This window comes from Musca autumnalis, unplaced genomic scaffold (genome assembly GCF_047663935.1).
Source record: "Musca autumnalis isolate F117 unplaced genomic scaffold, ASM4766393v1 scaffold_71, whole genome shotgun sequence".
NCBI lineage: Eukaryota > Metazoa > Arthropoda > Insecta > Diptera > Muscidae > Musca > Musca autumnalis.
Window position 1 is genome coordinate 95,431 of NW_027412322.1, and position 24,475 is coordinate 119,905.

Here is a 24,475-nt window from a genome sequence, read left to right on the forward strand (position 1 = left end):
CGGAAAGGATCTAAGGAAGCACCCTTTCTTTCGGAAAGGATCTATAGAAGCACCCTTTCTTTCGGAAAGGATCTATAGAAGTACCCTTTCTTTCGGAAAGGATCTATAGAAGCACCCTTTCATTCGGAAAGGATCTATAGAAGCACCCTTTCTTTCGGAAAGGATCTATAGAAGCACCCTTTCTTTCGGAAAGGATCTATAGAAGCACCCTTTCATTCGGATAGGATCTATAGAAGCACCCTTTCTTTCGGAAAGCATCTATAGAAGCACCCTTTCTTTCGGAAAGGATCTATAGAAGCACCCTTTCTTTCGGAAAGGATCTATAGAAGCACCCTTTCATTCGGAAAGGATCTATAGAAACACCCTTTCTTTCGGAAAGGATCTATAGAAGCACCCTTTGTTTCGGAAAGGATCTATGGAAGCACCCTTTCTTTCGGTAAGGATCTATAGAAGCACCCTTTCTATAGAAGCACCCTTTCTTTCGGTAAGGATCTATAGAAGCACCCTTTCTATAGAAGCACCCTTTCTTTCGGAAAGGATCTATAGAAGCACCCTTTCTTTCGGAAAGGATCTATAGAAGCACCCTTTCTTTCGGAAAGGATCTATAGAAGCACCCTTTCTTTCGGAAAGGATCTATAGAAGCACCCTTTCTTTCGGAAAGGATCTATAGAAGCACCCTTTCTTTCGGAAAGGATCTATAGAAGCACCCTTTCTTTCGGAAAGGATCTATAGAAGCACCCTTTCTTTCGGAAAGGATCTATAGAAGCACCCTTTCTTTCGGAAAGGATCTATAGAAGCACCCTTTCTTTCGGAAAGGATCTATAGAAGCACCCTTTCTTTCGGAAAGGATCTATAGAAGCACCCTTTCTTTCGGAAAGGATCTATAGAAGCACCCTTTCTTTCGGAAAGGATCTATAGAAGCACCCTTTCTTTCGGAAAGGATCAATAGAAGCACCCTTTCTTTCGGAAAGGATCTATAGAAACACCCTTTCTTTCGGAAAGGATCTAAGGAAGCACCCTTTCTTTCGGAAAGGATCTAAGGAAGCACCCTTTCTTTCGGAAAGGATCTATAGAAGCACCCTTTCTTTCGGAAAGGATCTATAGAAGCACCCTTTCTTTCGGAAAGGATCTATAGAAGCACCCTTTCTTTCGGAAAGGATCTATAGAAGCACCCTTACTTTCGGAAAGGATCTATAGAAGCACCCTTTCATTCGGAAAGGATCTATAGAAGCACCCTTTCTTTCGGAAAGGATCTATAGAAGCACCCTTTCATTCGGAAAGGATCTATAGAAGCACCCTTTCTTTCGGAAAGGATCTATAGAAGCACCCTTTCTTTCGGAAAGGATCTATAGAAGCACCCTTTCTTTCGGAAAGGATCTATAGAAGCACCCTTTCTTTCGGAAAGGATCTGTAGAAGCACCCTTTCTTTCGGAAAGGATCTATAGAAGCACCCTTTCTTTCGGAAAGGATCTAAGGAAGCACCCTTTCTTCTAGAAATGGTCCTTAGAAGCACCCTCTGTTTCAGAAAGGGTCTATATAAGCACCCTTTCTTTCGGAAAGGATCTATAGAAGCACTTTTTCTTTCGGAAAGAATCTATAAAAGCGTCCTTTCTTACGGAAAGGATTTATAGAAGCACCCTCTCTTTCAGAAAGAGTCTATATAAGCACCCTATATTTCAGAAAGGTTCTATAGAAGCACCCTTTCTTTCGGAAAAGATCTATAGAAGCACCCTTTCTTTCGGAAAGGATCTATAGAGCGTCTTTTCTTTTAGAAATAGTCTATAGAAGCACCCTTTCTTCCGGAAAGGATCTATTGAAGAACAATTTCTTTCGGAAAGGATCTATAGAAGAATCCTGTGTTTCGAAAAGGATCTTTAAAAGCACCCTTTCTTTCATTAAGGATCAATAGAAGCATCCATTCTTTCGAAAAGGGTCTATAGAAGCACCCTTGTTTCAGAAAGGGTCTATATAAGCACCCTTTCTTTCGGAAAGGATCTATAGAAGCACCTTTCCTTTCGGAAAGAATCTATAAAAGCGTCCTTTCTTACGGAAAGGATCTATAGGAGCACCCTCTCTTTCAGAAAGAGTCTATATAAGCACCCTTTCATTCAGAAAGGGTCTATTGAGGCATCTTTTCTTTCAGAAAGGGTCTATAGAGGCACCTTTTCTTTCAGAAAGGGTCTATAGAAGCACCCTTTCCTATAGAAACACCCTTTCTTTCGAAAAAGTCTGTAGAAACACCCTTTCTTTCAAAAAGTCTATAGAAACACCATTCTTTTAGAAAGGGTTTGTAGAAGCACCCTTTCTTACGGAAAGAGTTTGTAGACGCACCCTTTCTTTCGGATAGGGTTTGTTGAATCACCCTTTCTCTCAGAAAGTGTCTGAATAAGCACCCTTTCTCTCAGAAAGTGTCTAAATAAGCACCCTTTCTTTCGGATAGGGTTTGTTGAAGCACCCTTTCTCTCAGGAAGTGTCTAAATAAGCACCCTTTCTTTCGGATAGGGTTTGTTGAAGCACCCTTTCTCTCAGGAAGTGTCTAAATAAGCACCCTTTCTTTCGGATAGGGTTTGTTGAAGCACCCTTTCTTTCGGATAGGGTTTGTTGAAGCACCCTTTCTTTCGGATAGGGTTTGTTGAAGCACCCTTTCTTTCGGATAGGGTTTGTTGAAGCACCCTTTCTTTCGGATAGGGTTTGTTGAAGCACCCTTTCTTTCGGATAGGGTTTGTTGAAGCACCCTTTCTTTCGGATAGGGTTTGTTGAAGCACCCTTTCTTTCGGATAGGGTTTGTTGAAGCACCCTTTCTTTCGGATAGGGTTTGTTGAAGCACCCTTTCTTTCGGATAGGGTTTGTTGAAGCACCCTTTCTTTCGGATAGGGTTTGTTGAAGCACCCTTTCTTTCTTTTTTATTCTCCATTTGTCGAATTGTCAATGTGATTGATTGTATCAGGTCTGTCTGCACTATTTCAGGGAGAAATTCCAAGCCATATTGAAATAACCTGGCAGAAATAGGGTTTTTGTCCGAACATCATTTTGATATTGACACCAGGTGTCACTAGAGCGAACATTCCTATAACGAATAATTAATTGTCCAGCTTTCCGAAATAAATTCGAATGCACGTGTTGTAATGAGCTGATATTTGCAATAATTTTCTTGATTGAACAACCAGCTGACTGGAAATCTTTCCAGTCCATTCGCACTGCATGAACGTTTTTGGTTTCTAATTTAATTGAAATCCATTTTAACGATTTCACATTTTCATTTGCAAAAAAAAACTAAGCTAATTTTATGATAACATCTGGTCTCTCCTTGCTACTGTACAATTAACTGTGCATTAACATTTCCCGATCACTGGCCTATGCAAAAATTGCCAACATTTCCAATTTCGCTAATTATTCTCTGAACGATGATTGAATAGCAGTTGATGTGGTAAAAGCTTTTGCCGGAATGAAAGGTGTATGGAATGTTTCGATTGATTGACGTTCGTGTTAGATTTAGACCAAGAACAAAAAATCAGCACTTACAATTAACTTTTAATTGTATCACTTTGCCAATTCCGGTACCAATGCCGTTATTTGCCTGGCACAAGTAAAACCCCTCTCGATCCTCTTTGACATGTTGCAGCAGCAGTGAGCCATTCGAAAGTAATTTTGTAAATGGTCGTTCACGCACTTCTTCATATTCACCAGATTTGCTACCTGCAAAAAATGAAATGAACAAAAAAGAACACATTTGAATAGTTGAAATGAATGGGAATTTGTTGGTATGTTTACAAATACATAAGTTATCAATAAAAGGTGTGTAGTGAATTTTTATTCTACCACTTTAAGTTTAGATAGTTGCCATAAAACTATTAATTGTATATGCGGGATAATATTCCTTATTAAATATTAAATAGAGCACACTGTTCTTACATCAGAATATAAATATGTAACTTAAAACTAAGAATATAAATATGTAGCTTAAAACCTTCCACCATGAAATATTAGGAACTAAAATCAAATAAATAATTTTCTGTATGTTACGAAAGTATGTATCGGTACCAAATGTTGTGCTGGGGAAATTTTTCAGTTGGAATCCCAATTACCAATTACAGCTATTTTGGACCGAAAATGTAGATTAATACGAGGGGCACTAGAAAACCTTCTGGCCTAGGCAACACGCAGTGTCGCCAGGCGACATTTGACATTTTTTTTTTTGGAAAGTTTGACTGTTTTTAACCTAAGCGTATTCAGGACAGCTTGATTACACCAAAATCCTTTTCCCCAATAATTACGTATTAGGGGGTTTTCAGATTTTGTGATCCTTTGTGGACATATGGGAAATGTTGCCAATTATTTCATATTCCATTTCCAAAAAAAATAATTTTTTCTTTTCGCGCTACATTAACGATTTTTGGTACATAGGTTAAGAAAAAATTCCCCAGTACAAATCCGCTTGCGAGCAAATTTTTGTTTGTTGCGGACAAATGTTGTCGCGGTTTTACTTCTGCTTTTTAGAAAAAATTATTATAAAAACGCTAATTATTTTATTGAGCACAATTGTCACTAAAAAGTTATCACGAAGTGACGTCATTAAGTAGATTGCATAATATTTGTAAAATGTTACTCAGCATTCGTGGAATTTATCGTCGTGAAATAATCGTCCGAATTTTTTTTGAAAATATAGGTCCATTTACCCGTCAAAAATTACAAAAAATGACAGTTTTAACCCACTTAACGCCGAGAATTTTTTTTGCGAGAAAACTTAAAATTTTTTATGAAAATTATTATTATTATTTTTTGAGATTTTTTAAGCATTTTTTAAAAAATAACTTTTTTCTCTAAAACGTATAGTTTTTCTGCAATCGGGCCTTCTTTTAAAAGTTCCAAAAAATTTGAAGGGTAATATAGGTGTATCCTTACATGCCAATCCCTTGGTTTTTGATTGAGAAGATACTCTTACAATATTCCTAACAAATCCCTGACTTTATATGATTCTAAAATTTTTGATTACATTTTTATCGCATTTTTAAATTTTTCATCAAAAGTCGAAAATTACAAAAAAGTCGATTTTTTTTGAATAGCTTGGGTTTTTGGCCAATTGCGTGAAAATGCGTAGGTCAAATGAAGCGTTATCAGCGTGAACTTACAGATAACAGACAATACTATAACAAAATGCAAAAAACCCCACAAAAATATTCGAAAAAACCAGAGTTTTACGTCAATTTTTGCAACCATTTTATGTGGCGTTTAAACGACCAGTGGCTTTATCTGGGTTAAATAAAGACTCCACGGGGAATCAAATGAGACCAAACTTATAATCATCGGAATACTAGTTAGGGTATTATGGTCAAAATAAACACATATTTGTGGTACAAAAAACAAATTTTGGTTTGGAATAATAGTTTTCACATGCATTCTAGAGTTGAAAATATTGGAAAATTCTATAGGAGTACTTATTTTATTTTTCTTGAAACTCCCAAGAAAATGGGCGGATTTTGCTTTATCTATATTCACATAGAAGGTTTCCCATTGAGGAAAGTTATCGGGTTGTTGAAATAAATCATTAGACTTCTTAAACGGAAATAGAGTTCAAATAACTTATATGCATTATTAAAATATGTGTAAATCGCGTAATTATCAAAATCGTTTTGTCCGCATGTGACAAACATTTTCAAAAACGACGATGCTGCACTAATTTTTTCATTGCAGTGGAAACGGCCCAAGAATTCCTACCTTGGAATTTCTCGTATCTCGCGTTTTAGTAGATGGAATTTCACGAGTAAAGATTTATTAGATCCGCAACGTAAAAATCTAAAATTTGCAATCAAGTACGAGTAAATCGAATGACAATTGTAAAAAATAGGCCCGAAAAATATGATTTTTAGAAAAATGTTCGCACTAAATTTTCGTATTTGGATGCAGATTTCTGTGAAGCTGTGTATGCTACATTCACGACACATATATCAAATAACTCAGAATCGCGAGTTCTACAATCCTATATGTGACTTTTTTGCGGAACGAAATTGGAAGAAAATTTCAAAAAAACACTTAAAATCTGGCTTCAAAATGTCAGCATCATTTAATGGTAGACGCAGATCAAATTTTGAGAAGTTATACACTAGTGAGATGATCCTAATTTAGTTGCCTTCTACTTTTACTTTGACAGGAAAATCGTGAAAAGTGTGGTTTAATCACAAATCGAGAGAAAACAAAAAAAGACACGTTGGCTTCAACCCATTTTTACCCAATATTTAACATAACTGTAGCCACAGCTTCCACGCAAATTAACTTTTAAGGCCAATATTTTTTGCCAAGTCTAAAAACATTTCATTTTATCCGAACGCATTTAATTTGTATAATATTCAACCACATTTCGCAAGTTATTAAAGGCTAAACCTTGGCTTCAACTATGTTAAGTTTTCAAAAATATTGCCCATATGGACTTGCGGATAAAAATATATATTTGGATTAAAGCTCGAAAGGGTTGCGGAGGAGGTACCATTTTGGAAGTGGATCATATTTTGAGAATCGATAGATATCGCACACACCACTCATATCAATTGGTCACCGTATAACTAAGAGGCCATGGACCACTATGAAAGGAAGCATGAACTTGCCCACGAAAAAAAAAATAACATCGATTAAACGGGACCACAAGGAGTAGATCGCAGATTCAATTTCCTACTGGGTCGTTAAATAGTCTTATCATATATGCGCATACATGTAGCAAGCAAACACATGGTTATCAAACTGCTCATAGATTGCCTCTACCAATCTACATATTTCAGACATTTTATTCAAACGACGTCCTACGATAGGCGGTCTGCTTACCACATGTTTACCCGTTTCAAGTGGACTGTATTACAAATAGATCCCCGTTTAACAAAATAATCTTTCTCCTCTATACAAGCAACCCTCACTAAGACATTCCCTATATTTATTATAAAGTATGTCTGTTTACTACGTGAACAGGTGGAAAGTTTTATACCCCCAACAAAGACTATATACCAAATTTCAGCCATTTTCCGGGTATATTAAGGCCACAACCTTCAAAATGCCGAAAATCTGAAGGTACCGTTCTATGGGGGACAAATTTCTGGTGGGTATATTGTACCCCCAACGAAGACTAAATACTAAATTTAAATACTATATACTAATTTGAGAGGGTGACGTAGGGGATGGAAGATACCAAGGAACGGTCCTGACCGGTTTTAACATGGCAAAGCCCAGGATTTATCTTGGTCCCTCTTTCATCCCAAGTGGACACTGACCTCCCCGTGGTGTCACCTGGGGAACTGCCTTTAACATCCGTTAAAGGTAGTGAGCTAACATGTGCCGCGCGTTCACCCATAAGAACGTTAAAAACTTGGGTTTGGGCGTCGGGTTAGTAACCCTCCCCTAGAAAAAACAGCCTACTATGAAAAAACGAAAGAAAAGAAAAACAAACCCCTCTAAAGTTGACGAACCCCGCAAACGTTTTAAGGACCATGATCTGCGAATCTGCACCTGGAATGTTCGCACTCTTTATAGAGAAGGTGCAGTCTTCGCATTGGCAGACGTACTTGAAAAGTACAAGACCGATATTACTGCCATACAGGAAATACGATGGATTGGGAAAGGCGTCACAACAACACCTAAAGGTGACGCACTGTATTATAGCTGCCATGACGTAAAGCATGAGTTTGGTTGTGGATTCGTAGTTAGTCGGAGACTAAAACATCTTGTATCCAGCTTCACTCCAGTGAATGAAAGACTTGCTGCAATTCGAATAAAAGCTAAATTCTTCAACATCAGCTTTATTTGCGCTCATGCTCCCACTGAAGAAAAGGACGAACAGACCAAAGATATATTTTACGAGCGCTTAGAAGAAACATATGACCGTTGCCCTGCCCATGACATTAAAATCATTCTAGGCGATTTTAATGCCAAAATTGGAAAGGAGAATATCTTTGGCCCAACAGTCGGGAAATTCAGTCTCCACAGTGAAACATCTGACAATGGTATGAGACTGATAGACTTTGCAGCTGCAAAAAACATGGTAGTTAGCAGTACCAGATTTAATCATCTCGATATTCATAAGGGCACCTGGCTGTCTCCAGATCAGAAAACAAGAAACCAAATTGATCATGTTGTGATAGATGGAAGACATTCATCGAGCGTGTTGGATGTACGATCGTTCCGAGGCGCAAACATTGATTCGGACCACTACCTTGTTGCAGCAAAGGTACGCACCCGCTTAAACGTAGCAAACAAAGTACGAACAGACACAACACGAAAGTTAGACATCGGTAAGCTGCAATCACAACAGATAGCCACAGCATATTCCACTCAACTAGCCCAATTGCTTAATCAAAGCCCTCCTCATCCCGATAACATATCAGCGCAATGGCAAAGCATTGCCCACTCCATGCAAACAGCCGCAAAATCCATACTTGGATACCAGAGACCTCCACCAAGGAATCCATGGTATGATGAGGAGTGTCGTGCTGCCACCGAAGAGAAAAATGCGGCATGTAAGGCTACTTTACAATCCGTAGCAACGCGTAGCGCACGAGAGAGATACAGGGAGAAAAGGAGAGAGGAGAAACGTCTTTTCCGCAGTAAAAAGAGAGAGATGGGAAAGCGGGAGTGTGAAAAAATCGAGATGTACAGGAGCCAGAATGAAGTCCGAAAATTCTACCAAAGAGTCAAGCATCAAACTGATGGCTTTGGTACAGGCACATCCTCCTGTAGAGACCAGCAAGGTAATTTGGTAACTGATACAGATAGTGTACTCAGGATATGGAAAGAACATTTTTCAAATCTGTTGGTATCCAATAGCAGCGAAGACGACGAAGATACCACAGTCCCAATCCCAGAAGATGGTATTGAATGTATACCGCCCAGCCAAGATGAGGTAAAGACAGCAATAAATCGGCTGAAGAATAATAAGGCAGCAGGGGCCGATGGCTTACCAGCCGAGCTGTTCAAAACCGGAGGCGACACGCTGATAAGGTGTATTCATCAGCTAGTTAGCACCATCTGGCAGGAAGAACGAGTACCCGACGATTGGAACCTGAGTATCCTGTGCCCCGTCCACAAGAAGGGAGATAAGACTGTATGCTCTAACTATAGGGGCATAAGTCTACTCCCTATTGCCTACAAGATCGTGTCAGGGATATTGTGCGAACGACTAAAGCCAATGGTCAACGAGATTATTGGACCATACCAATGCGGCTTTAGACCTGGCAAGTCCACCATTGACCAGATATTTACCCTGCGGCAAATCCTGGAGAAGACCCAAGAGATGCAGATCGACACCTACCACCTTTTTGTCGATTATAAAGCAGCCTTCGACAGTCCGCTGCGCTCAAAGGTATTCCAAGCCATGTCTGAATTTGGTATTCCCGCAAAGCTCATCCGGCTTTGTAAAATGACTTTAACTGACACGAGGTCCTCAGTTAAAATAGGAAAGAACCTCTCCGAACAGTTTGGTACCAAAAGAGGTTTCAGACAAGGAGACAGCCTTTCGTGTGACCTCTTCAACATCCTGCTAGAAAAGGTTATACGAGAGGCAAACGTCAAAAGAAGTGGCACAATCTACACCAATAGTCACATGTTACTTGCTTATGCTGATGATATAGTCGATCAGTAAAAGAAGTAACTGATACCTTTATAAAGGTCGAAGGAGAATCTGCTAAAGTGGGTCTGGCGGTAAACGGTGAGAAGACCAAGTTGATGGTGTCGACGCGCAATGCGTCCATTGAGCTCGGACCGACTGTGGAAGTTGGTTCCTATAATATTGAGGTAGTAAAAGACTTCGTCTACCTCGGCACCTCCGTCAACACAACAAACGACATCAGTTGTGAAATAAAAAGAAGAATTGTATTGGCCAACAGATGCTACTTTGGATTAAGTAAGCAGTTTAAAAACAAAGCCACATCTCGTCAAACAAAAATAACGCTCTACAAAACACTGATACTACCCGTGCTGATGTATGGCTCCGAAGCCTGGGTACTTGCGCAAGCAGACATGGCAGTGCTTGGTGTGTTTGAGAGAAAAATTCTTCGAAAGATCTACGGACCAATCTGCGTTGACGGTGAATATCGACGTCGCATGAACCACGAGCTGTATCTGCTATACAACGACATCAATATTGTTAAACGTATCGAGATGCAGCGATTGCGTTGGCTAGGCCATATCATAAGAATGAGCGATGATGAACCCGCTAAAAAGGCGTATGAATACATGCCACATGGCGGTGCACGCAGAATTGGCAGGCCAAGGAATAGATGGCGCAAACAAGTGGATGATGAGATGAAAAGGCGCGGTATTCCAGAGTGCAAAGCAACAAATAGAGAGGAATGGAGATCTCTTCTTAGTTCGGCCTATAGAACAAATGTTCTGTAATGGGCCAGCTAAGTAAGTAAGTAAGTATACTAATTTGAGAACGTGGACCGATATAGCCCATTTCCAATCCTAGAAGTAACTTCTATACAGGTGCGCCACCACTTGGTAAATGTGTTAACAAAAAATTTTTTGCCGATGGTGAGCGTTGAACACACTCTCTCGGTTTTATAGTCCGACACACAAGCTCGGTGCCACCGTATTCATTACTTATTATTTAGTAAAGTAGGCAGTTTTGCCTTGTACAATTTTTAGAAATAACACATTATTTTGTCAGCCTATTGGTAATGCAGGAAGAAGCTATTTTGCATTCATTTTTAATTATCTGGCCCATTTGGGTCACAAATTTTTCTTTGGCAATTCCATTTGAAAAAATTGATTTTTTTAGCATATCTACGATTTTTGGTATAGAGGTAAAAATGTATTGGTTTCAAATCCGTTCCCGTTCACAAAATTGGCTGATGCGCGAAAAGTTATAGCGGGTTTTATTCTCATTTAAGAAAAAAAATATTTAAAAATGTTTTCTTTGCTTTTATTAGAAAATTTATGTATAAATCGATAACAGCATTCCATATCCATTTGTAGATGTTTAAATATTTACTAAATTTGTTTTTATTTTCGCGAAAAGTAAAAAATAATAAAAAATCTTGAAGTAAATCCAAATTATCCTGTCCCAGCGTCCGAACAAACATCTAAAAAATAAATTAAAAATATCTACAGAATTTAGACAATGCATAGAAAAGTATGAAACCGAAATTATAGATACAAATTGACTATTATAGCACTAACAAAAGAGAAAAAAAAATGATTGTTAAAATGTTCCAAATATATTTTTTTGTTCGATTAGAAAAATTAGAAAAACAAAATATTTGGGAGTTCTCCAACTGTTTCTAAAATCCCATACAATAATTAATGTATACAGCTAAAACATAATCAAGAAATATGGTTTACTATGATATCTTGTAAGGATAGGAAATTAAGGGTAATATTCATCTTACAATCATTCAAAAAATATGAAAATTTAGCAGCCTGTTATTCGCGAATTAGTTAAAATCAGTTGATGCACAGCTAATCAAAGTCTTTCAATACACTATGCAACACTGAAAATGCAAACTTCTTCTTTTGTAATTACATATTGAGACTACAAAAACCGTAGTAGGGTTTTGTCCTGTCAGATCCAGTTCGGATTTTATGGCCTTATCTAAACCGGGCTCAATTACAGTTTTTTGCATTGTTCGGGCGCTTATCTCAGAAACGATTGGGAATTTGTCCTTGCTGTCTTTGGCAGTATTGTAGCCCTAAACTAGTAGAAGTTATCTTTTGATCTTAGACCACATAAGGAAAACTCTATCTAGGGCTTCAAAATCGATAAAACATAGACAAATTTATATAATTGCTGAAATTCTGGTCAGTATCAGCTAAACTATTGGGTGTTGAACCAAGTAACCTTTTGCAAAAATATTCCAAATAAAGTTCTCAACAATTCTTCAGAACATTATGAAACTCTAAAATGCTTACTTCATGTGGTTTCAGCGGCAGTTTGCATGGTATCGTTTACAACACGTATTTCAAACACAGTTCACACCAACAATTTATTTTCGCATTTCGGATTTCCCATCATTGTTGACATATTTATTAAATGGTCGTTGAAAAATATACTGAAAACAACGTGATAGAGGCATGTTCTGAAGAGTTGTGTATTACATTCCAGCGAATATTTTTCCAAAAGAAAACATTATGAAAAAATTACGGTTTTGGAGATATGGTGCGACATGTATACAAATTATCGAAAATTTCGATTTTTTATACAATTTTAGGCAATAAATGTAGTTTTTCGAGTTCATTATTTCACCAAATAGTTTATTCTTGCCCTTATCTACAAGCAATTCTACCAGAATTGCTGTAAAAAGTCAATATTTAACCTTGTTTATATGGGACAATAAAATCAAAGCTGGAACTGACACAACACGTCCTTGAAAATATATCAAAAATGTTGTCAGGGCGTGTTAGCGTTCAAAGCCAAAACTCATAACTTCAAAGGCAGAGCAAAAAAAAAAGCATTTGTCATGAAGAAATACAATTCAACGGCCAAATATCAGTGAAATGTATGAAACACATTTGCATTTGAAAAACGAAAAGTTCTAGGACAGAGAAGCCATTCCACCGTCGATACGTTTGAAGAGCTGCTCAACTAACAGCGAAACCAGGTCACGTAATTTGGTAACTGTGTGGGTTCGAGTCCTTGGCTTTCCTTTTTCCCTTGCAAAAAATTTCCTATCATCAAGCTTAACTCTAAACGAGAAAATTAATAAAAAAAAACCAATTAGGTTTTTGTCGTTTGGGTCTGTACTTTCAAAAAACCGGAGTTCAAATCGTTTGCACAAGATTACCTTAAAAATGTTGCACAGTTATAACAAAAACACATTGTTCCACAACATCCCATACGGGACAAGGGAGACTTCACAGTGATATTTACGCATATTTCGATGTTTCACTCAGCGGCCAAAGTGTGCCGTCAGTTGCATCACACAATGCATAAAACCTTAAAGTGGGTTAAAGTCGCGTAATATGCATACGATTTTGATGCGCATCCGATTTCAGTAGTACCCAACAAAAAATAAGGTACCAATATCCACCGTTTTAGTGAATGGATTAGTCGAGTAAACTAAATTTACGCGGGGTTCAAAGGAAATTGAATGACACTTGTAAATTTTACACACAAACAATAGGAGTTTTAAGAAACCTATTTGGCTTTTAGACTCCCATTCCTAGGATACTGTACGGATCACACTCATAAGATATACATTACATGACGTAAAATCACTAGTTTTGCAGACAGACGTTTACTTTAAACATTGTCGCCAACTTCTTACTTTGAAAAATAACATAAACGAATTGTTTAGTGTTAAGAATTTATTCAGTCAATAAAGAAGTTTTTACTACTACTACATGACGTAAAATCAGCAGTTCTATAATCATATTATGAGTTTTGAATATTATCTTGTTGCGTGTTCGGATTATCAAAAAATCCGGAAATTCCGGCTTCAAAATGTCAGCAACAATTTTAGATGCAGTGGATATATCGAAAAAGCATACATTAGTATCACATTGCCCATAGAGTTTTCTTTAAGTCTTTCTTTGGGCATAGGTCTATAAAATGTAAGATTAAGCCAGAAATCGGAAGGGAACATAAAAAACATGACTGATCATGTGCACTACACCTGGGCACTATTTTCCAAGAAATTTCTTTTATATGATTGCGTCATATTTAAGCGGTCTGGTCATACATATGTAAGTTGATATACATGGTAACATAACAGGGATATAGAACATACATACACGCAGAGAAAAAAATATGATTGATCCAACAATATTCGAAGAGCAAAATATGTATTGTAAAGATATTGTTAGATTCCGCATATAGTATTGTGAGTACAACAATCGTTTTTGTTAATTACAACAATTGTTATTGTCATATTCAACAATAGTTGTTGTCATATCCAGTAATAGTTTTTGTCTGTCTCTTTTCATCGACAATTTTTCTCTGTTCACTCGGTATTCGACTCCGTGGCGAAAAAAAAAACAATTTTGGTGAGTTTTGTTTTTTATGAGTTCCCCTTATCTTTGTTCTTTTTTTGTTTTTTATCTTTGTTATTTTCAGCATGAGGTTATTGTTTTTATTCGTTTCTTCTTTCCCATTCTTCTTTGTGCTTTGATAGTTGATAGTTACACCAAAATCGGAGAAGTGTTCGAACGTTCCCACGCCACTCTTCCCCGCCCCTGCCGACCGAGGGGGCCACCTCCCCATAACGTGGGGAGAGCGTACACCCCATAATCCGGATTATGGAGGGTTAGTAGGGTAGGAAAATTTCGGCTACAGTTAGACATCAGCCGGATTTACATTAAATAGTACTTAACAAGTTAATAAAACAGATTATGCAATATGGACAACACAACATATATCTGGCAACAACTTGATTCTAAAGCTGTAGACGTAGAATAGAAGACTTTATTATAGGTAAAGGGTCTGTCAAGTTTATAAGTGCATACAAATTATTATAGATTTCAAATAATGATCTAAACGGATTGCTTAGTTCATAGTTAGATCTTGCTAATGGAAGACTGAGCGGTAAGTAATTCCGAGTAAACCGAGAGGGCACATTAAATTTTATTTCGCCAATTAAAAATTTTGAATCAATCTGACCACGTAAAAGTTTTATTAAAAATGTTGCTCTAAGCATTAGACGTCTCCGTGCTAAAGTCGGGAGATCAATAAGTTGTAATCGATGTTCATAGGGGGAAGTGCTTCCACTGTACTCCAAGGCAAACCTCTAAGAACAAACAGGAGAAATTGCGTTTGGACAGATTCTATCTTATTGTAATAAGATTTGTAGAATGGGCTCCATAATACGCAACCATATTCTAATGTAGGGCGAACCAAACTGACAAACAAACGTTTAGTTACATACGGGTCATCAAATTCCTTGGACCAACGTTTTATGATCCCTAAGATCGATTTCGCTTTATTGACACAGGATTCAATGTGTAAATTAAAACGTAGTTTATTATCTAAAATGACACCAAGATCATCAAATGAATCAACATCATCAAGCTTGTGAGAACCAATAAAGTATTCAAAATAAAGAGGTCGACTTCTAAACAGCGATAATTTTTTGCATTTCTTTAGATTTAATGACATACCGTTTATACTACACCAATTTACTAGAGAATGCAAATCATGTTGGAGTTTTAGTGCTTGTTTTCGCGAATCAAGGTTGCAGAATAGTTTAACGTCATCAGCAAACATTCAAGGTGAAATAGCTGATATGTTCGCTCAATTCTTTCAAAGCACATACTCAACATTTTCTTTTAATAATAATTACTCTTATAACATTGATAAACTAAATCAATTCCCTAATTTCCTTCTTACTGAGGATGAAGTGGTCGATGGTTTAATTTCATTAAAATATTGTAGCTCTCCAGGTCCTGATGGTGTACCGGCCAACATTCTGAGGAAATGTGCTTATGAACTGTACAAGCCTCTCACTAGCATTTTCAATGATTCCTTATTCTTTAGGATACCTTCCTGTGCTCTGGAAATCTAGTTTTATTATCCCCTTACATAAATCTGGCAGTAGGACTGTCGTTGAAAATTATAGGGGCATTGCAAAACTTAGTGCAATCCCAAAGCTTTTTGAACTTTTGGTATCACGTAGAATAATTCATTTTGTTTCACCAATTATTTCTTCATATCAACATGGATTAATAAAAGGGAGATCAACTTTAACGAACTTATTGGAACTTACTTGCCATGTTCACAATGGATTTTCTCTAAAACATCAAACAGATGCTTTGAAAGAATTGAGCGAACATATCAGCTATTTCAACTGTATCACAGGATTCTTTGCAACCAAATTTCATACTGTTAGGGAATTCTTTGACTTTTCTTTTCGAGTTTACAAATTTATAGAAACTTTTAGGATTCGAGTGAAGATTTCTTCTCATTTTAGTGTGTTTGGTCGTAGTTTGTGTTTTATTTTCATATTTGTTGTGGTTTTATGGTATTCTTTATGTTGGGGTAGGTACTTGGAGGATGAGCGCAATGTAGTAGTTATGTCTCTTCATTCAATTAGTTGTCTTTTTAGTTAAACCTGGCCATGTGTAGTGTTTGTCAATTCAATATTATACGTGACATTTATACCAATGTTATGTGGAAAGTGTATACGAAAATTATAATGCGATCAGATCAAAAATTTCATTAACAGGTTTTCTGGGCTGACAAGAGTTTTTGTAAAAATTCTAGATTATGATAGTTCCTACTATAGGTATTGTCAATAATTTTTACAATATTGAGGAATTTCGCAAATAGTTTTTGTCTTGTATGTTTGGAGCAAACGATTTTTGCAATGCTTTAACAAAGCAAATGAATTATTGGAGCAAAAATAGATATTAATGTTCCAACAAAAGCGAAATATATTTTTTCTGCGTGTATATATGAATGTACACTCCACGTCAGTAGAATAGAACACCTAAATGTTTGTTAATGTTAGCGTATTTATGCCAAAACGAATGAATCTACGATTTAAATCTTGTAGGAATTTAAAGCCTATGATGTTCCGCATCAAACACAGAAAAAATTATGTTTCTAGCTTTTCGCGAAATGATTTTCTGATCATTTTTCCGATAGTACTATGAAAAATAGGCATTTATTTTTGGTCATCAGGATAGAACATTCATTTTATTTTCGCGAATTGTGGAGATATTAACGCCGAGTTTCCTTTCAGTCAATAAAGCGGGGCTTTCTAATCATTTTTCACCAATAAAACCATATAAATAACTCCGCGGACGCCGAAATAATAGCGTAAACGGGTTTAAATTGACAGATAATTGAAACATCTCGGAGTATCAATAAGAGTCGCGCAGCTATGTCATATTTCTTCACAATAAGATAGAATATAACACAGACAACCTCGACGGATACATTCGAGTGCTGCAGATGCTGATAACATGGAACATTTTCAAAATAAATATGAAAAACGTCAAATTTCTTGTAAAAACCTTGATGTTTTGTTCAATTAAATGATTTTTCCGCGAACAAGTCTGCCGTTTAAAGGTCTGGAAATATGCTCCACATTTAGAAGAAGATAATCTGATATGAAAACAACCGCTATTTTAATATACTGAGCGAAATTTGAGTCCTTTTTAAAAGCAACTTACGCAACCTAAAACCTCAATTTCCATGACTGTGTTTTCCCGCGAAAACGGGGCTTTTACATATGCGAGTTCAGTTAAAAAACGACTAATTCGTAAGATCCGGTATGGATAGCATAACCTGGTCCATTATTATTGGAACATAACACTGTTGAGAACAGTCGCGGATGCCGGACTAAGAACACATATAAAATGCAAAGCCCAAAGGGTATGTTCAATGTGAAAAATATGCTAAAATTTCGCTCAGTGTATTAAAATAGCGTATGTTTTCATATCAGATTATCTTCCTCTAAATGTGGAGCTCATGTCCAAACCTTTAAACGGCAGACTTGTTCGCGGAAAAATCATTTTATTGAAGAAAAAGTCAAGTTTTTTATAAGAAATTTTGACGTTTTTCATACTTATTTAGAAAATGTTCCATCTTTTCAGCATCCAAAGCACTCGATTGTATCCGTCGAAGTTGTCTGTGTCATATTCTATCATATTGTGAAGAAATATGACATAGCTGCGCGACTCTTATTGATATTCCGAGATGTTTCTATTATCTGTCAATTTAAACCCGTTTACACTGTTATTTCGGCGTCCGCGGAATTATTTATATGGTTTTATTGGTGAAAAATGATTAGAAAGCCCCGCTTTATCGACTGAAAGAAAATTCGGCGTTAATATCTCCACAATTCGCGAAAATAAAATGAATGTTCTATCCTGATGACCAAAAATAAATGCCTATTTTTCATAGTACTATCGGAAAAATGATCAGAAAATCATTTCGCGAAAAGCTAGAAACATATTTTTTTCTGTGTTTGATGCGGAACATCATAGGCTTTAAATTCCTACAAGATTTAAATCGTAGATTCATTCGTTTTGGCATAAATACGCTAACATTAACAAACATTTAGGTGTTCTATTCTACTGACGTGGAGTGTATATACCCCTTCAGTACTGGAAACGTAAGGTATTGTTTTCCGTATTTTATAATGACCAATCGGTGCTTTTTCGCTATATATTATTAAAACAAGTTAGAAAGTATCAGTCAGCTGTGCCGACGGAGATATACCCTCAGCCTCGGACACAAAGAAAATAAGTAAACTTAATACTTATAACGTATCTATGTTTTTTTTTTTAATTTTGGGTCAATTTCCCAAGAAGAATGGACTTTGACCGCCGAAAAAAAAATTGCACCGTCGTGGCCAAAAAGACAAAAAATTAAACAATCCGAGACGTGTCATTAAACGGCATTCTTTCCAAAATTTCTGTTGGAGGCACCCTAAGGAGTGATCCGATGTAGTCCATATTCGGACGTAATCCAAGTCTCTAAGAAATAATACGATGTACAAAAGTAAGACCAAACCGGTTTCTCCCTTCGAGGGTTATCTTAGACACTAGGCAGTTTAGTTGGCGTCGTCTCAGGAAAGATGGACTTGCCCAAAAAAAATTGCACCATCATAAAAGCAGCCACAAGGCGAACATGTTTCAAACAAATTCAAAATGGTTCGAGAAGAGCTGTTAAACTTAACTTTTCCCAAAGGAGTAGGTTGATATATGTAGTCCATATTCGAACCTGACATATGCGTGGAAGTAATATTTCCTAATCCCTAGTTTGGAATAATTCGGTTAGTCCCTTCTGGAACTATCGTGCGAATAATCTTAACGAAAATTATTGAACTTTTCTGGACGTAATTAACGGATGGGGTAGACCGATATGGTCCATCTTCAAACTTAAACTAAGTTTGCACAAAATTTACGAGACCTAAAATTTGAACCAAATAGGTTAATTCTTCGAGAGTTATTGTGCCCACCAGCCAGCGTCTGTCTGACGGGCATGAGTAAATCTACTCCAATTTGTCTGAAATAGGTTTCGTCCAAACATACTTGCGGTCTAAAATCGTTGTTTCGATAACATCGTTGGCCTAAATGTTGAGGGTATAAACAAATATTAAATTAGAAATAGCTTTTGGCGATTTTTATCGAATCGATCAATGAAAAATATCTTTCGAGGTACTATTACAATACTTTTTACCAAAGGTATCACAAAAACTTCAAGACTCCCTATAGCATTGTAATTTGTAATAGTTTAAAAACATGTGAATCCGTCTTTCATGATTAGACAACTTTTCTATCATGATTGCGAAATTTTGTAACATGAAATGTAAATGTAGTTCTATGCAAGAAAATCACAACAATAAAAACAATAATGTTAGGCAGTAGTTCAGATATCTAACCGCTATATTCATGTTGGTTTTCAAGTTTATTTTCGTATATTTTCGAAATATGTCTCCTAGAAATAAAATATAGACAAAAAATTTAATTTCGATATTTTTCCCACAAAACTTCACCAGCTAAGAACTATACGCTTATTACACTGGTCAACACGACTTTTGTTTCAACCGAAGTTGTTGGTGTTTCTAAATTAAATCGGCGAGCTTTTTTCAAATCTGGTCACGGTTTTTCTCCACCAGCTCTTGTTCTTAAGATATAGCTCAAAATCGGTTTTTACCAGTTTTACCCAGAATTTCGTTATTTTCGGATACAATCAAATAATTTTTTGCGGTTTTTTTCGACACTAATATATTAAGAAGATGTTGTACGCTCGATTCAAAACGTTTTTTGAGATAACTATGGTGAATATTTATCAAAAAATATAGAAAACATACGATGAATCTTGTAAAAATTGCATATTTTGAGTACTTTAAGCTGTAATTACGTCATCGGGGGAAGTCATAGAAGCTTCATATGGCATTCCGGATATGCTCAGGGTGTCTTCTATATAGTCCTGTATTCAAATATTTAATATAAAGTTCACAGCGCCCACGATTCGCCCATAACCTAAAAATCGTCATGAAGACTGCCACTTAAAAGTAAATGGCATATTTGGTAATGATATCACAGGTAAATGATTTCCCTTTAGCAGTCTTCATGACAATTTTTAGGTTATGGGCGAATCGCGGGCGCTATGAACTTTATATTATATATTTGAATACAGGACTATATAGTAGACACCCTGAGCATATCCGGAATGCCATATGAAGCTCCCATGACTTCCCCCGATAACGTAATCACAGCTCAAAGTACTCAAAATATGCAATTTTTACAAGATTCATCGTATGTTTTCTATATTTTTATACCCTCCACCATAGTATGGAGGGTATATTAAGTTTGTTTTTCCGTTTGTAACGCATTGAAATACTCATTTGCGACCCTATAAAGTATATATATTCTTGATCAGGGTAAAATTCTGAGTCGATCTGTGCACGTCCGTCCGTCCGTCCGTCCGTCCGTCCGTCCGTCCGTCTGTGGTAATCACTCTAGCATCCACAAAAATGGAGATAGGACGCTGAAATTTTGGGAAAATGCGTCTTTTGTTTGCAGGCAGGTCAAGTTCGATGATGGGCTATATCGGTCCACGTTTTGGTATAGCCCCCATATAACGGTACCCCCCGATTTACGGTATTTTGATGTTTTTAGCTACATTTTTAGACCGATTTAGCTAAAATTTGACATTTGGGGTTCTTAAGTGTCAATAAACTTATTTAACAAAACTTGTGGACATAGGTCCACGTTTTGGTATAGCCCCCATATAACGGTACCCCCCGATTTACGGTATTTTGACGTTTTTAGCTACATTTTCAGACCGATGTAGCTATAATTTGGCATTTAGGGTTCTTAAGTGTCAATAAACTTATATAACAAAAGTTGTGGACATAGGTCCACGTTTCGGTATAGCCCCCATATAACGGTACCCCCCGATTTACGGTATTTTGACGTTTTTAGCTACATTTTCAGACCGATTTAGCTATAATTTTACATTTAGGGTTCTTAGGTACCAGTAAACTTATTTAAGAAAACTTGTGGACATAGGTCCACGTTTTGGTATAGCCCCATATAACGGTACCCCCCGATTTACGGTACTTTGACGTTTTTAGCTACATTTTCAGACCGATTTAGCTATAATTTGACATTTAGGGTTCTTAAGCGCCAACAAACTTATATAACAAAACTTGTGGACATAGGTCCACGTTTTGGTATAGCCCCCATATAACGGTACGCCCGATTTACGGTATTTTTGACGTTTTTAGCTATATTTTCAGACTGATGTAGCTATAATTTGGCATTTGGAGTTCTTAGGTGTCAGTAAACTTATATAACAAAAGTTGTGGACATAGGTCCACGTTTTGGTATAGTCCCCATATAACGGTAACCCCCGATTTACGGTATTTTGAAGTTTTTAGCTACATTTTCAGACCGATTTAGGTATAATTTGACATTTAGGGGTCTTAAGTGCCAATAAACTTATATAAGAGAATTGTGGATATAGGTCCACGTTTTGGTATAGCCCCCATATAACGGTACCCCCCTTTTACCGTATTTTGAAGTTTTTAGCTACATTTTCAGACCGATTTAGCTATAATTTGATATTTAGGGTTCTTAGAGACCAAAAAACTTATATTCGAAAAAAATTATGAACATAGGTCCATGTTTTGGTATAGCTCCATATAACGGTACCTCCCGATTTTCGGTATTTTGAGAATTTTACCTATAAGCTTTAACCGACTTATCTGTAATTTGAACATTTGACATTTGAAATTCCTAGTGGTCACCACACCTCTCCACCAAAAATTGTCGAGAAAGGTCGATGTATTGATAAAGCCCCCATATAACGGTACCTCCCTATTTCAGTAATTTGATGATTTTAGCTACAATATTAAACCGAACTAGCAGTAATTTGACATTTGAAGTTCTTAGTGGTGACAACACGTCTCCATCAAAAATTGTCAAGGTTGAAGGTTGTAGTGGTCACCATACATCTGCATCAACAATTCTCAACATTTCCCCGATATAACGATACTTTCCGATTTTCGGTACTTTGAGGATTTTACTTAAAATGTTTAACCAACGTAGGTCCATGTTTTGGTATAGCCCCAAAACAAACCTCCCGATTTTCCGTACCTTAGCTTTATTTTTTGGATGAACTCTCTGTAATTTGAAATGTAAAAGCCAACAAAAATTCTACAACAAAAATTTTTCATTTAAGTTCATATTTTCGTATAGCGCACATACCTCCGAGCTAGCTGGTAATGACATTTGAAGTTACAACGTTATGTACCGATTTTCGGTATTTTGAGGATTCTAGTTGCAATTTTTAACCGAATTAGGAGTTATTTGACATTAAATGCTCCCATCAAAAACTGTCAACATAGGTCCATGTTTTATTATAACCCCTATATAACAGTACCTCCCAATTTCTAGCCCACCAAAAATTGTCAACATACATAGTTAGATATAGACACCATATAAAAGGGCCTCCCGAATGAAGCATTTTATGCACATTATATGAAATTTTAACGTACCCACTTAAAATTGGGGACAGGAATGAAAACTAATTATTCCATTTTAGTTCAGAATATTTTATGGTGGAGGGTATGAAAAGTTCGGCCCGGCCGAACTTAACGCTTTTTTACTTGTTTGATATATATGCGCCATAATTTTTTCAAAAAACGTTTTGTATTGAGCGTATAACATCTTCTTAATATATTAGTGTCGAAAAACCCGCAAAAAATATTTTTTTGTATCCGAAAATAACGAAATTCTGGGTAAAACTCGTAAAAACCGATTTTGAGCTATATATCAAGAACAAGAGCTGATGGAGAAAAACCGTAACCAGATTTGAAAATAGCTCGCCGATTTCATTTAGAAACAACAACAACTTCGGTTGAAACATTCAACTTTTTCAATTTTGTTGAGCAGTGTTATCCAAAATTGTCGACATCTTCCTTGACCAAAATGCTTACTTCGTGTAAAAATTTGTCAGTATTATGATTATGGTTACTACACACAATTAAAACTGTGGAATTTCTAAATATGCTAGGCTGTAACTCTGCTATCTGAGCACGCACATCAACATTATTGACATTGCGACCTACAGAGCAGATACAAATTCGGATAAAAATTTTGTTTTTGGTCCATTTCACCCTCTAAATATTTCACGATCATCACCATAACAATAGCGATCTATTTTGATGTGAAACCGACTTCCATACTAAATTTCGTGACGATCGGTTCATAATTGCGGACTGGAGTTTGATTACAACTTATAATGAACAGACGGACCGACACACACACATCCCTATATCGCTTTATCTCGTCGAGATATGAAAAATGGTATATAACATTGGGGGTCTACTACGAATATTTCGCGGTGTTACATTGTGGATTAGGGTATACAAATTATCGGCTTCTACCCATTTTTACTATTTTTTCTACATTGATGCCAACTCAATTCCACGTAAATTAATTTTAATGGTAGACATTATGGGATCCCTCCTAAAATACTTCATATTAAAGAATTGCTGTCGTACTATCTAAAGGGTGATCCATTTAGAGGATCTTATTTTCTTTAAAGACAAAAACGCAGAAAAATCAAATTGAATGGGGAAAGTTTATTATCATTTGAAAGAACATTCTATGACATTTATTTCTCTGATATTTTCAGGGAATATAAAGCGAAAGGCTACGGTGAAAATAAGATGCATATTTTCTTGAATTTCGAAAGAGTGGTGTACTTCCCTTTGCCATATTTGAAAAAAAAAAACGGCATGTCGGTATGATCTTTATAGAAAGAAAATTTTAGCACGCCCCCTTGTTTGAACTTTCAATTTAAATTTTTTTCTGCAAAAACTACTGAACCGAATTTCCTGAAATTGTCAGGGAATGTAAGTGGATGGGCTCCGAACATATTTTATTGAATTCCTGAGAAGTCGGGCACTTTCACTATTGCACAAATTGCGCATGTATTGGTTTAAAAGTTACAAATTAATCTACAATCTAGGTACTTCTTTGGGACCTAAAAAGACCCGACCACGCCTGTTTTTTAAAATATGTTATATCTGCAATATACTGAACCTATTTCCATCAAATTTGCAGCAAAAGCTCAATGTTTGCGTTGTTATGTATATTTTATGAATTTTATGAAGAGATGGGGTACCTTCCCCACGCTTTTCTTTTTAACGTTATATGTCTAAGCCATATACATATGTCAACAGCATAAATTTTGGGAGATAATGGGGTTGTGTGTAAGCTAGCTACATATTTGGAGCCAAAATACCGAACCACTCCCACTTTTTTAAATATGTTATACCTTGAAAACTGATGACCACGCCCAATCTTTTCAATACATTATTTTTCAAAATCTACTGAACCTAATTTCATGCAATTTTCAGAAAATGTACAGGAATGTTCCGTTGTCCAAAATTCTATATATTTGTAGAATTTCGGGGGCCTATTGTTTTATAATCGCTATATTTGCTAAACTTAAGAGTGTATCGGCTTGCAAATTAATTTTCGGGACAATGGTGGTTGCGTCCCTGATCAAAAAAAAGATATATTTACAAATTTCCAA

The 24,475-nt window shown here is 36.5% G+C and overlaps 1 protein-coding gene across 1 annotated transcript in view; it reads right to left on the reverse strand.

Moving 5' to 3' along the window:
• Positions 1–24,475, reverse strand: part of LOC141388198 (cell adhesion molecule Dscam2-like) — a 145,230-nt gene that overhangs the window by 62,097 nt on the left and 58,658 nt on the right. The window contains exon 7 of the mRNA XM_073958222.1: positions 3,523–3,696. Coding sequence (XP_073814323.1) covers positions 3,523–3,696 — 174 coding nt within the window. The remainder of the gene's footprint in view (positions 1–3,522; positions 3,697–24,475) is intronic.